This window comes from Myxocyprinus asiaticus, chromosome 36 (genome assembly GCF_019703515.2).
Source record: "Myxocyprinus asiaticus isolate MX2 ecotype Aquarium Trade chromosome 36, UBuf_Myxa_2, whole genome shotgun sequence".
NCBI classification, from domain to species: Eukaryota; Metazoa; Chordata; class Actinopteri; order Cypriniformes; family Catostomidae; genus Myxocyprinus; species Myxocyprinus asiaticus.
Window position 1 is genome coordinate 38,036,305 of NC_059379.1, and position 15,939 is coordinate 38,052,243.

A 15,939-nucleotide genomic window follows, 5' to 3' on the forward strand; every position below is an offset into this window, starting at 1 on the left:
GGTATTATAACAAAGTGGAAGCGATTGGGAATGACAGCAACTCAGCCACGAAGTGGTAGTCCACGTAAAATGACAGAGCGGGGTCAGCGGATGCTGAGGCGCATAGTGCGCAGATGTCGCCAACTTTCTGCAGAGTCAATCGCTACAGACCTCCAAAGTTCATGTGGCCTTCAGATTAGCTCAAGAACAGTGCGTAGAGAGCTTCATGGAATGGGTTTCCATGGCCGAGCAGCTGCATCCAAGCCATACATCACCAAGTGCAATGCAAAGCGTCGGATGCAGTGGTGTAAAGCATGCTGCCACTGGACTCTAGAGCAGTGGGGACACGTTCTCTGGAGTGACGAATCACGCTTCTCCATCTGGCAATCTGATGGACGAGTCTGGGTTTGGCGGTTGCCAGGAGAACGGTACTTGTCTGACTGCATTGTGCCAACTGCGAAGTTTGGTGGAGGGGAGATTATGGTGTGGGGTTGTTTTTCAGGAGCTGGGCTTGGCCCCTTAGTTCCAGTGAAAGGAACTCTGAATGCTTCAGCATACCAAGAGATTTTGGACAATTCCATGCTCCCAACTTTGTGGGAACAGTTTGGGGATTGCCCCTTCCTGTTCCAACATGACTGCGCACTAGTGCACAAAGCAAGGTCCATAAAGACATGGATGAGCGAGTTTGGTGTGGAAGAACTTGACTGGCCTGCACAGAGTCCTGACCTCAACCTGATAGAGCACCTTTGGGATGAATTAGAGCGAAGACTGCGAGCCAGGCCTTCTCGTCCAACATCAGTGTCTGACCTCACAAATGCACTTCTGGAAGAATGGTCAAAATTTCCCATAAACACACTCCTAAACCTTGTGGAAAGCCTTCCCAGAAGAGTTGAAGCTGTTATAGCTGCAAAGGGTGGGCCGACGTCATATTAAACCCTATGGATTAAGAATGGGATGTCACTTAAGTTCATATGCGTCTAAAGGCAGATGAGCGAATACTTTTGGCAATATAGTGTATATATATATATGCCTTTTTAATTATTTAATGATTTAATTATCATATGCTGTAAAAGACAGAACAATATGCAAGCACTGTAAAAGGTTTTGCCACAAACTCAACTGACTGGCTTCTCTCCTGTATGATTTCACATGAGTCTCTTCAGACCTGGTTGATTTTAGTTGAGAGCTGCGGTGGTTCTGTAGGTGTCTTTGCATAGTGCTTTTGTTAGCCGCGGTGTACGGCACTATTTTCTTACAGTGCTTACATATTGGCTGTGTCTCGTTTGGAAGGCTGCGTCCTCCGGAGGTCGCAATTGTTGGCCGCATACGTCATCGAGGCTGTCCCGTTTCTTTTTTTTTTTTTTTTTTTTTTTGGGAATGCAAAAAAGGTTAACAATTGTATACATGTAAGTGCATATACATAAAAGGCATTGACAATAGATAAAAAAAAATAAAAAAAACAAAAATGAAACAAGAATGGAAGAGCCTCGATGACGTATGCGGCCGATAAATGCGACCTCCGGAGGACGCAGCCTTCCAAACGAGACAAAGCCTTTGTTCGTGTCTTGTCTGTCATTCTGTTGCCGTTTACTGTTTCCACTGGGTACCTAAAATGCTGCCACACAAACGATTTAAAAGTGGCGGGGGCATCTTCTACGCTAATTTCACCCTCACATTCCGTCATGCTGATTTCGTGAGACAGCTTTTCACCTCAATGAGAAATATCATCATGTTTTAATATCGTGAGATCTCGTCACACCCCTATTACTTTATTATCTATATTTAATATACATGTTATTATCTTTCAGTAAACATCGTAACTTATTTAGAAACAAGGCCTCTTTTAGGATTTCATCTGTTAACATGTTCATATTAACGTGCATTTTGTCTACTTTAAATTTGTGAGCATTGACAGTTAAAGGGTTTGTTCACCCAAAATGAAACAATTCTGTCATCACTTCACATTTTCATGTTTTTGCAAACCCATGACTTTTTTTTTTCTTATATGGAATTCAAAAGATGTTAGACAGAACGTTAGTCTCAGTATTCACTTTTATTGTATGAAAAAAAAAATAGCTGCAGTGAAAGTGAATGGTGACTTTGACTGACATTTTGTCTAACATCTTTTGTGCTACACAGAGGAGAGAAATTAATATGGGGAACAACATGAAGTTGAGTAATGATGACAGAATTATTATTTTTTAAACTATCTTTCTAACTACGTTTAAGTTTTTGTTAAAGGGATAATTCACCCATAAATGAAAATTATCTCATCATTTACTCACCCTCATGCCATCCCAGATGTGTATGACGCTCTTTCTTCAGCAGAACACAAACAAAGATTTTTAGAAAAATATCTCGGCTCTATAGGTCCATACAATGCAAGTGAATGGTGTTCAGACCTTTGTAGCTCCAAAAATCACATAAAGAAAAAATTAAAATAATCCATATTACTCCAGTGTTTAAATCCATATCTTCAGAAGCGATATAATAGGTGTGGGTGAGAAACGGGTTAATATTTAAGTCCTTTTTTACTCTAAAGCTACAATTTAACTTTTACTTTCAGATGTGAAAGTGAAATTGAACATGCACCACATGTGACTTTGTATAAAAATGAAAGTGGAGAGTAAAAAAAAGTACTTAAATTTTAATCTGTTTCTCACCCACACCTATTATATTGCTTCTGAAGATACTAGGGATGTGCACGGAGAGTTGACATTCAGTTAACCGCTTGATGCACCACTATTTGAATGCCAAAATCACTATCTGGTTATACTACACGTGCAATAGAGGTCTTCAACCTGACCCAAACTCGACTCTGACAAACCGTTGGGTTTGGGTGAGTTTTTCAAGTATAGGGCGAGTTAGGGGCTGTTCAAACATGCTTTTCTGTGCGTCTGTGCTGTTTTTCTATGTACTGTTAACACGCGCCGGACGGGCGTCATTGACTGTTGCGCTGAATCTCACGGTTTTCTCTTTCAGCGTCTCACACAGGATTGCCACATTTTTGGACATCAAGTAAAGTTAAAAAGAACTTTTTTTTTATTTTTTATAAATGTATCATGAAACAGCTGTGTTGTTTCATTCGTTGTGCTGTGCTGCTTTCTGAAAAAGTTTAGGTTGCAAAGAGGACTTCACGTGAAGTCACGTGACTGTTAAACATGATTCCAAGTTGTTTCATTGCTTTATAAACGACAAGACAGTGTTTTTCCTGTTGCTCTAAGGTGCATATTTATGTTACAATAGTTAGACAATTTCAGTACCATTTGATTTGAAACCATTTAAAAATCAAAGCACCCCAAAGCAGTGTTAAATCCATGCACATGATAATACTTGCGTTTACTGCCTCACAGAAATGTCAGCCCACCCGGGCAGAGTGCATACTACATGCAGTGACAATTTGATTATTTTTGTTTGTTTAATGTGAGATTTTATCATTTGAAGATCTATGTATTTTGCTATTTATGTGCATAGCTATCTGTGCAATTTATTTGCTGCTGTTTTGAGTGTTTGAGGAAATTCCATTGCAATAAACATTCTTTATTACCACGTCCCGACTCCCGATAAGAAAACGATTAACCGGTCATGATACCTCGCAGTTAACCGAATGTTAAAAACAGTAACTGTACACATCCCTAGAAGATATGGATTTAACCACTGGAGTCTTATGGATTACTTCCATGTTTCCTTTATGTGATTTTTGGAGCTACAAAGGTCTGATCACCATTCACTTGCATTTTATGGACCTACAGAGCTGAGATATTCTTCTAAAAATCTTTGTTTGTGTTCTGTAGAAGAAAGAAAGTCATATACATCTAGGGTGGCATGAGGGTGAGTTAATGATGAGAGCATTTTCATTTTTGGGTGAACTATCCCTTTAACTGTTTTTGTTTAACGTTTATGCATTTTTTTATTATTTGTACATTGCCAATAAGCTTACTAGCTAGCTAACTGGCTCAAAACATCATTTTGCGCACACAGAATTGTGGCACAAATATAACCGCATAGACAGTACTTCTACTTTTGTGTGTGAGAGTTTGTTAATGCTTTGTTATTTGCTAGTGGTTTCAGGCTAAGCATGAAGGCATCTAATGTAAATATGGTGTGTATTTTCATATGCCTTACCAAATATACACATTAATTTAAGTCAAAATGCAGAGCACTTGTAAGCAGCTCCCAGTAGCTAGTCCTGACACAGGAGGTGGGACTTTTTGGAAATAAATTAATTTTTTTACTTGTCTTATAGATTGACCCTATTTACTTTTATTTATGTAAGTAGTGTCAGTATGTCACATTACGTAGGCAAAATTGGTTGAGTGGTAATTCACATTGAAGAAATATAGAATCTGGTTGATCACAGTGAAATGACCTCCTAACTATTAAAGCTCTGCAAGAACATGAAGCAATGAATAATTGACAGTTTCAGGCTGTTAATTATTGGTGTTTGTAGGATGATATACATTAGAGATATTGCATCTAATACATTATTTAATCTTAATCTCACCCATTCAGTCTCCTCGCAGACAGAGGCGTTTGTTCTGCCGTTACTACAACAACAACAGACATCCGTTTTACATGCTCGGGCCAGTTAAACAGGAGGATGAATGGGATCGTCCACGTATTGTCCGTTACTACAACATTATAACGGAAAAAGAGATGGAAAAGGTCAAGGAGTTGGCCAAACCCAGAGTGAGTTCGACTTGAAAGATGCAAAAATATGTAAAGTTGAAATCTTTTACATCCACATGTTACCCTAAAATGACACCCACATTGAAGTTAAATGGAAGTATAGAACCAATGGCAGGGCTCAACAGTAAGGATTTTTTTCAGATTTCACAATGCAGCACTGGCCTGATTGGGCTAGTGACAGCAGGGCCTTTCCCACTGGTGGTACCAAAGCCTGTTTTAGGGACTTTTCAGCAGGACTAGTGCTTTTTGTTGCTTTGGCACCTAAACTATAGTTCCTCGAAGCCGTTTTAGAGGTCATTTTTAGCTCCTACTCTGGGGTAGATACTTGTTGGGCGTATAGGAACTGTGGGACTGTTGGAGGTGCTGCAGCCTGTGATTGGTCAAAAACCTGCATTGAGAAAGGAGAAAAGCTCCACAGCCACCATTAGTAAACAAACTAGCTGCTAGCCTGTTACTCAGAGGATTGCGCTAATTTTACAATTCCCTTAACAGAAGTAACATATAACAAACAAAGTATCCAAAGAGAATAACCCGTTTCACATGTGTATGTGTGTGACTTCATGGGGAGACATGATCTGAGTTTTCATCTCATCTGTACTCTGTGACTATAAAGAAAATAAAGTGAATTCTGGTTTACTACATCGACTTTTTCCTGGGATGATGGATATAAATAATCAGATGTTTATCAAGAGTGGGTAATTGAACTTTATTATACAATAAACCATCATTAAATCTAGTTTACATGAGGGAAGTATTGCGTGCCTGATACTGCATGGTTAATTTGCATCAAGACTCTTTTTTTAAGTCAGTGAGGGAGTATTTCAGTACAGTAATTTATGTTGAGTCATAAAAGCCTTTATTGTGAAAGATTGTGTTGATAAATAGGTTTATAGTGCATGTTCAACATGTTGTCCGCAGTCCGCTGAGTTCAGCGTGAGCTGCGCGGTTAAAGAGCGTTTTCGCCGCCTCATTTCTCCTCTCACTCTGGCAGCAGCAGCATGGAGCACTGCATGCGTGGCTTATGAGCCCAGTTTAAACTCTAACCTAAAGACACAAGCTGCACTCGAAAAATGGAAAATCAGACGCTGTATAAGGATGGATGAAGGTAGGATGAAATAAGGCCTTTTAAACTGTTCAAGGAGTTCCATTCAGCCAAAAACCGCTGTTGATTAAACTATTAACTGATGAGGCAGCTGCCTACGTTTTCTGATGCAGCCAAAGTTTGTATAAAACAGCCCTAAACAAACAAGTGTATCTCTGATACCGGCGTCCTCCGTCAGTGTTGTTGATTTTGTTGTTGTTGCTATTGAAAAGTGCAAGCAAATAACATCAGAATAAAAATGGTCGATGCTAGATGACGTCACTATGGTGGTTACATTGTGAGTGCGAATGCAACAGGGGAAAAGTCTCCTCGCGTGTTCCGTCCCTCTTAAGAGTTCTCATCTAGAAAGTTACTAAGGGAAAAGTACCAGAACTGTTGGTGGGAAAGGGCCTAGCTTCTTCAACTGGGCTAAAACTTTCTCACACTGGCCCCAGGCCAATAGGCCATCCTTATTTTTGAGCCCTGAATATGAAAAATGTACAGTGGTGTTAACATGTGCACTTAGCTTGCATTTTTTTTTTTTTCAGTTTATTCAGCATTTGTTCTCTGAAGAGCATGTGACTACAGGTGCATCTCAATAAATTAGAATGTCGTGGAAAAGTTAATTTATTTCAGTAATTCAACTCAAATTGTGAAACTCGTGTATTAAATAAATTCAGTGCACACAGACTGAAGTAGTTTAAGTCTTTGGTTCTTCTAATTGTGATGATTTTGGCTCACATTTAACAAAAACCCACCAATTCACTATCTCAAAAAATTAGAATATGGTGACATGCCAATCAGCTAATCAACTCAAAACACCTGCAAAGGTTTCCTGAGCCTTCAAAATGGTCTCTCAGTTTGGTTCACTAGGCTACACAATCATGGGGAAGACTGCTGATCTGACAGTTGTCCAGAAGACAATCATTGACACCCTTCACAAGGAGTTAACAGAAAGTTGAGTGGAAGGAAAAAGTGTGGAAGAAAAAGATGCACAACCAACCGAGAGAACCGCAGCCTTATGAGGATTGTCAAGCAAAACTGATTCAAGAATTTGGGTGAACTTCACAAGGAATGGACTGAGGCTGGGGTCAAGGCATCAAGAGCCACCACACACAGACGTGTCAAGGAATTTGGCTACAGTTGTCGTATTCCTCTTGTTAAGCCACTCCTGAACCACAGACAATGTCAGAGGTGTCTTACCTGGGCTAAGGAGAAGAACTGGACTGTTGCCCAGTGGTCCAAAGTCCTCTTTTCAGATGAGAGCAAGTTTTGTATTTCATTTGGAAACCAAGGTCCTAGAGTCTGGAGGAAGGGTGGAGAAGCTCATAGCCCAAGTTGCTTGAAGTCCAGTGTTAAGTGTCCACAGTCTGTGATGATTTGGGGTGCAATGTCATCTGCTGGTGTTGGTCCATTGTGTTTTTTGAAAACCAAAGTCACTGCACCCATTTACCAAAAAATTTTGGAACACTTCCTTCTGCTGACCAGCTTTTTAAAGATGCTGATTTCATTTTCCAGCAGGATTTGGCACCTGCCCACACTGCCAAAAGCACCAAAAGTTGGTTAAATGACCATGGTGTTGGTGTGCTTGACTGGCCAGCAAACTCACCAGACCTGAACCCCATAGAGAATCTATGGGGTATTGTCAAGAGGAAAATGAGAAACAAGAGACCAAAAAATGCAGATGAGCTGAAGGCCACTGTCAAAGAAACCTGGGCTTCCATACCACCTCATCAGTGCCACAAACTGATCACCTCCATGCCACGCCAAATTGAGGCAGTAATTAAAGAAAAAGGAGCCCCTACCAAGTATTGAGTACATATACAGTAAATTAACATACTTTCCAGAAGGCCAACAATTCACTAAATGTTTTTTTTTTTATTGGTCTTATGATGTATTCTAATTTGTTGAGATAGTGAATTGGTGGGTTTTTGTTAAATGTGAGCCAAAATCATCACAATTAAAAGAACCAAAGACTTAAACTACATCAGTCTGTGTGCACTGAATTTATTTAATACACGAGTTTCACAATTTGAGTTGAATTACTGAAATAAATGAACTTTTCTATGACATTCTAATTTATTGAGATGCACCTGTATGTTCAATGATACCTTTTATACAGTATTTACCTCTATGTTCTGTCATTAATCTGGGTCCATTTAAACAATTGGTTACAGAGTGTAATTTAGGGCTCACATGAGGTTAGTAGTCTACTGGGAAGCTATTAAAGGCCCCGGCACCCTCACGGCGAGGTACTTCTTCATTCTTTGCTTACAACCAAAAAGAAGTTCGAAATAGCTGAGCAACGACATACTGTTTGAGAACATTCAGACACCCGCCACACTGATGTGGGAGGTGTTTAAAATGAGGACGCTCATGTGTTATCAATGACTTCATGCCTCATTCTATGAGTAGAATTGACACAAGATCAGTAAAAGAAGCTATATTAACTAATCGATAAAGAATTAAAATATTAAAATAATATATATATATACAGTAGATAATGTGAAATGTTTGTCATGGTACCTTTTGCATTCATGACGATAATGCGCAAGCAGTGCTAATACGTGGACATAATATGCACTGATTACACTGTTGTTGTAATTTATGATGACACTGATACTACTGCAAAGATGGGTCTATTAAAAAGTGTTAATGGGCAGAATAGAGACAAAATAATAATGATAGGCTTAACTTACTTTGCGCAGATGTGTGAATGGCTTTCAGCTGCAGATGCCACATGAGTGAATGGGCACTTAAGAGTGTTTGAGTAGATTTGATTCCTTTTGTAGACCAATTTTAAAAAAATCACAAAATGTCTCTACGCGAACGATCGTACAGATATAGATAAATTTCCACCAGCTCGCAAAAATTCTACACGCCGTTGTGTTCATGTTGACTTAACTGACTGAATGGGAATTAGCTGTCGGTCTCAAAGTAGGTTAGAGCTCTAGGTCACACCTACCGATGATGTGGACCAAAGGCAGTAAGGTGTTATGCAGCCGGTTAGAAGTTTTCCTGAAAGTTAGCCCTGGCGAGCTGTCAGGAACCACCAAAACAAACTCAAAAACACCTTCTGTTTGTCCAGGCTTTGTTTGAAATGACTTCACACCCGTTCGTTCTTCGATTTTGTTGGAAGTGTGCAGGGGCCTTTAGGTTACAGTGTATAGCTAACAGAAAGAGTGTTGGTGTGCGGTCAGTAATTGAGATTGCAGCTAGTGTGTAACTTCTGTACTTTTGGCCGGTTGGCTCTACAGCTGCGCAGAGCCACCATCTCCAACCCCATTACAGGTGTTCTAGAGACCGCACACTATCGCATCAGTAAAAGGTAAGACTTGTATTGGCCTGCAGCACTGCCAGCCGACTAGCTCCCACTACTGCATGTTAGGAAAGCAACTTTTGCAAGAGCGCAGACAATAGGGTATATAAATATTAAGAACAAGCTAAAAGTTTGGGTTTGTGCCATACATGCTAATCCTGGGTCTACTGTTTCAGTTTTCAAAGTTTACATTAGGATACAAGATAACATCCATGTTTAGTTTGCAGTTCTTGTGAAGGTTGCTGCCTGTGCTTCTTTACTCAAAAAGGTACATAATGAAAGTGTGTAGGGAAACCCATATTACCATGGATATTAAAAGAATAGTTGACCCAAAAATTACAATTCTGTCATAATTTTTCACCCTCATTTTTAATACAAGGTCAGAAATTAACTAGGGCTTAAGGCAAAAATGCCACCAAAAGTGACAATAATTCCCCAGATATTTAAAATGTTGGGACACAAAATGGCACCATAGTTAGTTCTCTTTTGTATCTGTTATCTAACATGCAATATACAATTGTGCTCAAAAGTTTGCATACCCTGGAAGAAATTGTGAAATTTTGGCATTGATTTTGAAAATATGACTGATCATGCAAAAAAACTGTCTTTTATTTAAGGATAGTGATCATAAGAAGCCATTTATTATCACATAGTTGTTTGGCTCCTTTTTAAATCATAATGTTAACAGAAATCACCCAAATGGCCCTGATCAGGAGTTTACATACCCTTGAATGTTTGGCCTTGTTACAGTCACACAAGGTGACACACACAGGTTTAAATGGCAATTAAAGGTTATTTTCCCACACCTGTGGCTTTTTAAATTGCAATTAGTGTCTGGGTATAAGTAGTCAATGAGTTTGTTAGCTCTCACGTGGATGCACTGAGCAGGCTAGATACTGAGCCCTGGGGAGCAGAAAAGAACTGTCAAAAGACCTGCGTAATAAGGTAATGGAACTTTATAAAGATGGAAAAGGATATAAAAGCCTTGAAAATGCCAGTCAGTACTGTTCAGTCACTTATTAAGAAGTGGAAAATTTGGGGATCTCTTGATACCAAGCCAAGGTCAGGCAGACCAAGAAAGATTTCAGCCACTACTGCCAGAAGAATTGTTCGGGATACAAAGAAAAACCCACAGGTAACCTCGGGAGAAATACAGGCTGCTCTGGAAAAAGACGGCGTGGTTGTTGAAAGGAGCAAAATACAATGATACTTGAACAAAAATGAGCTGCATGGTGGAGTTGCCAGAAAGAAGCCTTTACTGCGCCAATGCCACAAAAAAGCCTGGTTACAATATAACCGACAACACCTTGACATGCCTCACAGCTTCTGGCACACTGTAATTTGGAGTGACGAGACCAAAATAGAGCTTTATGGTCACAACCATAAGCGCTATGTTTGGAGAGGGGTCAACAAGGCCTATAGTGAAAAGAATACCATCCCCACTGTGAAGCATGGTGGTGGCTCACTGATGTTTTGGGGGTGTGTGAGCTCTAAAGGCATGGAGAATCTTGTGAAAATTGATGGCAAAATACTGGCAGACAATTTGCATTCTTCTGCATGAAAGCAGCATTGAGAAATGCACATGGGACGTTCTTGGACTTTCCAGCACGACAATGACCCTAAGCACAAGGCCAAGTTGACCCTCCAGTGGTTACAGCAGAAAAAGGTGAAGGTTCTGGAGCGGCCATCAAAGTCTCCTGACCTTAATATCATCAAGCCACTCTGGGGAGATCTCAAACGTGCGGTTCATGCAAGACGACCAAAGACTTTGCATGACCTGGAGGCATTTTGCCAAGACGAATGGGCAGCTATATCTCCTGCAAGAATTTGGGGCCTCATAGACAACCATTACAAAAGACTGCACTCTGTCATTGATGGTAAAGGGGCAATACACAGTATTAAGAACTAAGGGTATGCAGACTTTTGAACAGGGGTCATTTCATTTTTTTCTTTGCTGCCACGTTTTGTTTTATGATTGTGCCATTCTGTTATAACCTACAGTTGAATATGAATCCCATAAGAAATAAAAGAAATGTGTTTTGCCTGCTCACTCATGTTTTCTTTAAAAATGGTACATATATTACCAATTCTCCAAGGGTATGCAAACTTTTGAGCACAAATATATTCTAAACATTATATTCTAGGACTATTTAGTTGACTGTAGACAGCATCCATTTCAATAAATTAAAGTATTTGTCCTAAAACATAGGTATATATATTGCCAAGCTCCAAAAAACAAACAAAAAACAGTCCATATGACTTGTGTGGTATATTCAGAATCTTCTGAAGCCATAAAATAGTTTTGTGTGAGGAACAATCGAAAATTACATGGAAAATCTTCCCCTCTGCTGCAGTTCTAAAATGTTTTTTGCAGTTCTTAAACATGTGCTCATGTTCAATTCAAATATGGCAAGTTTCATTCAATGTGAGAAACACATGAACAACATTGATGTCAAACCTGCCTCGAGAAATTTTGATGCAGCATATTTGAATTGAACATGAGTGCAAATTAGATTTGAGAGTTAAATGGGAGATTCTGCAAAATTATGAGCAAAAAACTACACAAGTCTGGGTCTGTTCCTCACACAAAGCTATTGTAAGACTTAAGACTTCCAATATAGCACACGAGTTGTATTGACTACTTTTATGGTGCTTTTTATTCACTTTTGGAGCTAAACAGAGCTAGTGCCCATTATGTTAAGGATCAGACATTGTGCAACTATTCATTTTGTGTTCTATGGAAGAAAGAAAGTCATGCAGGTTTGGAACAACATGAGAGTGAGTAAAAAATGACAGAATTTTCATTTTTGGGGGAATTAACAGTAGTAATTCAGACGTGGCCAACCATGCTGCTCGCCATATAAACCCACTCATTCAGTCCCAGTCTGCAGCTGGTGTAGTTCAGATTATTCAACAATGCACATTCCAGTAGCAAATAGTGACACATTCTTTCACCTTTTCTTGTTCTCTTTCCTCTGTTTGCTGGCTCTATAGCTGAGGCGTGCTACCGTGCATGACCCACAAACAGGCAAACTCACCACCGCCCAGTACAGAGTCTCCAAGAGGTAAGGGGTCAAAGTTAAAGGGCAAAGATCAGGCATGCACACCCCTCTTTGCCCACAAGCCTCTTTACGGACCTTGCACACGATCATCTGATCTTTATTTAACTAATACATGTTGAATAAGTGTGGGTTGCAGAGAAAAACATATTGATATAGATTCCACAAATAATATGAACAAAAAGTTTCTAACATTTCCGTAAGGATTTCAGTAACCAAAAAAAAAAAAAGAAATTGTCTGGATAATTTTCAGAGCAGATTTTGCTTGCGTTTTGAATTTTGAATGCTCCGTATGTTATACGTACAATGGGCATTCATGGAACACCAGCGAGATGGATTGGACGAGAATGGTTTTATGGACAATTAGTTCTGCTTTTGACTCATGAATGAGGCCCAACGTCTTCACCAGGCCTGGCTCCAGTTCTAAGATTTAAGGTGGGCAACAGGTCATAAGACTTGGGCTGTCAAGCTCCAAAAGTACAATAAAGTATTATTAAAGTTGTCCACAGAGAGGAATACAGGACCATAGTGAAAAATAGATTTAAAGTTTGTAAAGTTTGTGTGAACTGCATGCAGCATGCCAACAGTACTGAAGGTTCGACTCGCATACTAAACACTTTATTTCACTGCTGTATGCTAATCCTGCATCTTTAAACTGACAACTCACTTTTCATTTGGGCCACATCCACACTAATCCATTTGAACCTGAAAGTTTGAAACCTCCGTTTTACAGTTATCGATTATCAATTAACGGCATCATTTTCCAAAGTATGCAGTCATGGAGAGCGTTTTCAAAAGTCACTATTATTGCTGGAGGAAAATGCCATTCCACTGTGAATGAGAGGTTAAACAAAGCAAAATCAGTGCATTTTCAAACAAAAATGGATTAGTGTGGACGTGGCCTTATTTACTTCAGTGGTGTATATGTTCTATTTTTTTATGAAAACAGAGTAACCATTGTATTGTAAACTTTTAGAAACAGGATGGGAAATTAACTTTTTTGCATACCAGCTAAAGTAGTGGCAGGTGAATGCACAATTCTACTAGCCACTCAGATTATTTACTTTATTATTTTTTCAAATACATAAATATGTGAAGTTGAACAATGCATAAAATCCTGATAACTGTTATCTCTGTGTTTTTTTTTTTTTTTCTCCATACATTCATGTCTCTGGTCTTGTTAGTGGACTTGTAGGTGAACAAATGTGTTGCTTAAAGCCAGGATGCCAGAACATGTCAGGGGAGGTGTGGATATTGATGATAAATTCATCAAGTAAAATCAAATGATACATAATAAATGAAAATTATTAACATGATGGATCATATTCTAGCTTAATAGACCATATTGTAAGGGGTTATAATACTGTTAAATTGTCATGAATGCATGCATATCAAGTGAATCAAAATCATGAATATCAACACAAATCTCTACTCTCGCACGCAGATTTCCTTTGCTTTCGCACAAAACTGGACGTGCGCTCTCAACTATACGCTGCTCTATGAAATCTTCCAAATCTCCCTGCTCTTGCACAGAGTGCATGCGCTCAAAATGTGTCTCATGCACTTGTGAATGTATTATAAAGCCATATAGCTCTTCATCTGTTCGTTCATCACAATGTGTCCATTAATACAAGTTAAACATGATATCGGGTCGACATGTCTTCTGTGTTTCTGCAGGAGACTGGCTCATGTGATGCGAGTTTATCACGAGCATATGCTAAAAAACAGTGAAGTAATCCCATTGTCATTAGGACAAACATGTATTTGTAATAAAAAATAAGTTTAATATTTTAATTTGTAGAAATATTTATAGCCTTTAATCATGCATCTCTGTATGATGCATTGCCAAATGACTCTGTCAGACTGAATTTAAGGTTATTGATAATCACTGGTGAATTGTTCCATAACCTGAAATATGATTAATTTTGATAATATAACACTAGAGGGAAAAAACCTGAAAAAAAAAAAAAAAAAATCAAATAAGTGACCAGAATGCCGTTTTTAGTAAAAGAAAGAAATTTATTTACACAACATACACAACATTATGAATATATATAAATGGGGTTAAGGGGGGCACAGTCTTATACATTTTGTCAGAGGGGGAGGGCTTACTCTTTAAGACTTTGAAAACCCCTGACTTATAAAGGACCAATTCACCCATTCTCTCATCATTTACTCACCCCATTGCCACCCAGATGTGTATGACTTTCTTTCTTCTGCTGAACACAAACAAAGATTTTAAGAAAAATATCTGTTCTGTTGGTTCATTTAATGCAAGTGAATGGTGACCAAAACTTTAAAGCTGCAAAAAGCACATAAAGCAGCATAAAAGTAATCCATATGACTCAAGTGATTAAATCCATGTCTTTAGAAGCTATATGACATGTGTGGGTGAGAAACAGATCAATATTTAAGTCCTTTTGATGAGAGTGAGTCGAGAGTGAGTTTCTTTTCAAAGGCCTATCTGGGACAGATCACCCATCACAATAGCAGGTTAAGGCAAAATGACCAGCCACTGCTTAGAAGCCATTTTAGATATATGAATGTATGTACTGGGTGGCAGTATGTGCCCAGTAACAGGTATTTTATCAGGTGTTCACACATAGGGTAGTAGGAAGCCCCTTGGGTGGAATGAACATACATATTCTTTCCACACACGCATCATATCATGCCACACATCATCATTTCATCAAAGGTAAAAGTATATAAATAGTGTATATACTCTGTTAGTTTAAATAAATGTGAACATCCCCCAAAAAAGTGTGGACAGCTGATTTTGTGTATGCGTGAAGAACACGTTTACACTCATTAAGAGGAGTTTGCAGCTCGTAAAATAGTACAGACAATAAAGAAAACTGGTGGGTGCTGTTCAATTTGTTCATCAACAAGCCATATCCTTTTTACCTCCATGAGTAATACCAGTGTTTGATGGAGATCATTACAGTTTGTACCTTTAATTACAAATTTTCAGAACTGAAAGAAAGACTACAAACCCAGGACTGCTTGTATTATCTGGAGCAGTACTCAAGAGGGCACCCAAGAGAACTGGTTAAAAGCTGCCAGTATATGCCAGCAAAACAAAGGTTCAGTGGAGCCAAGAACTTGTTAAAAGAACATGATCATGAGTTTAAAATAGCTGCAGCATATACTATATGGAAAAAGCTCTGAACTGGCCTACAATAAAACCCAATGACACCAGTGGTTTGCAAGCATATGAATTGACAACTTTACATGCATTTAAGAAGAAGGTTTATTCCAAGGTTTTTGCAGAAAGTGGCGTTCTGAAACGTCATGTAAACGAGAATGTCCTTTTCTCCTGGAGAACGCGGCTTATGTGGCTATGTAAATGCATAAGCTGCGTTCTTACAGGTTTTTGGGGAGTGCGCATGTGTGTGGATCAGACCGGATAACACCATGGAGCCCAAAAACAAGTCAATACAGCGGAACGAATTCAACTTTTCTGGAAAACACACACTAGAAACTATACCCAGTTAGCCTATACACATCAATGTAAAATACTGACTGTCCCTCACGTTTGCATATATGCACTAGAGCACTTCTATCAAGTTGAGCCTTCAAGGTTAGCAGCAAAGTGCATAACTGGTGTCCCATAGACAGCATGGGTAGTACACTGGCGAGGATACCAGAGGCCGATTTTATTGGTTGTCTTTGGAGGAGAAGCTTCAGTATGCTGAATAAGTTGCTTTTGTGAGGAAACAGCTCATCACTTAATGAATTGACCGCCTGTCCGCTAATCTTCAGCATGTTTTACACCAAACAATAATGTGGTACATTTACCAGTCAAGGCAACC

At 39.1% G+C, this 15,939-nt stretch overlaps 2 protein-coding genes across 5 annotated transcripts in view; both read left to right on the top strand.

The window, feature by feature from the left end:
* Positions 1–15,939, top strand: part of p4ha1a (prolyl 4-hydroxylase, alpha polypeptide I a) — a 117,010-nt gene that overhangs the window by 73,150 nt on the left and 27,921 nt on the right. Inside the window, exons 8-9 of one of the 4 annotated variants that reach the window (XM_051674493.1) lie at positions 4,492–4,668; positions 9,007–9,077. In XM_051674493.1, coding sequence (XP_051530453.1) covers positions 4,492–4,668; positions 9,007–9,077 — 248 coding nt within the window. Of the gene's footprint in view, positions 1–4,491; positions 4,669–9,006; positions 9,078–12,062; positions 12,134–15,939 lie in introns of all 4 variants that reach the window. The other 3 variants (XM_051674494.1, XM_051674496.1, XM_051674495.1) reach the window with 3 other exon arrangements.
* Positions 1–15,939, top strand: part of LOC127427157 (U6 snRNA-associated Sm-like protein LSm5) — a 298,822-nt gene that overhangs the window by 52,542 nt on the left and 230,341 nt on the right. The window lies entirely within an intron of this gene.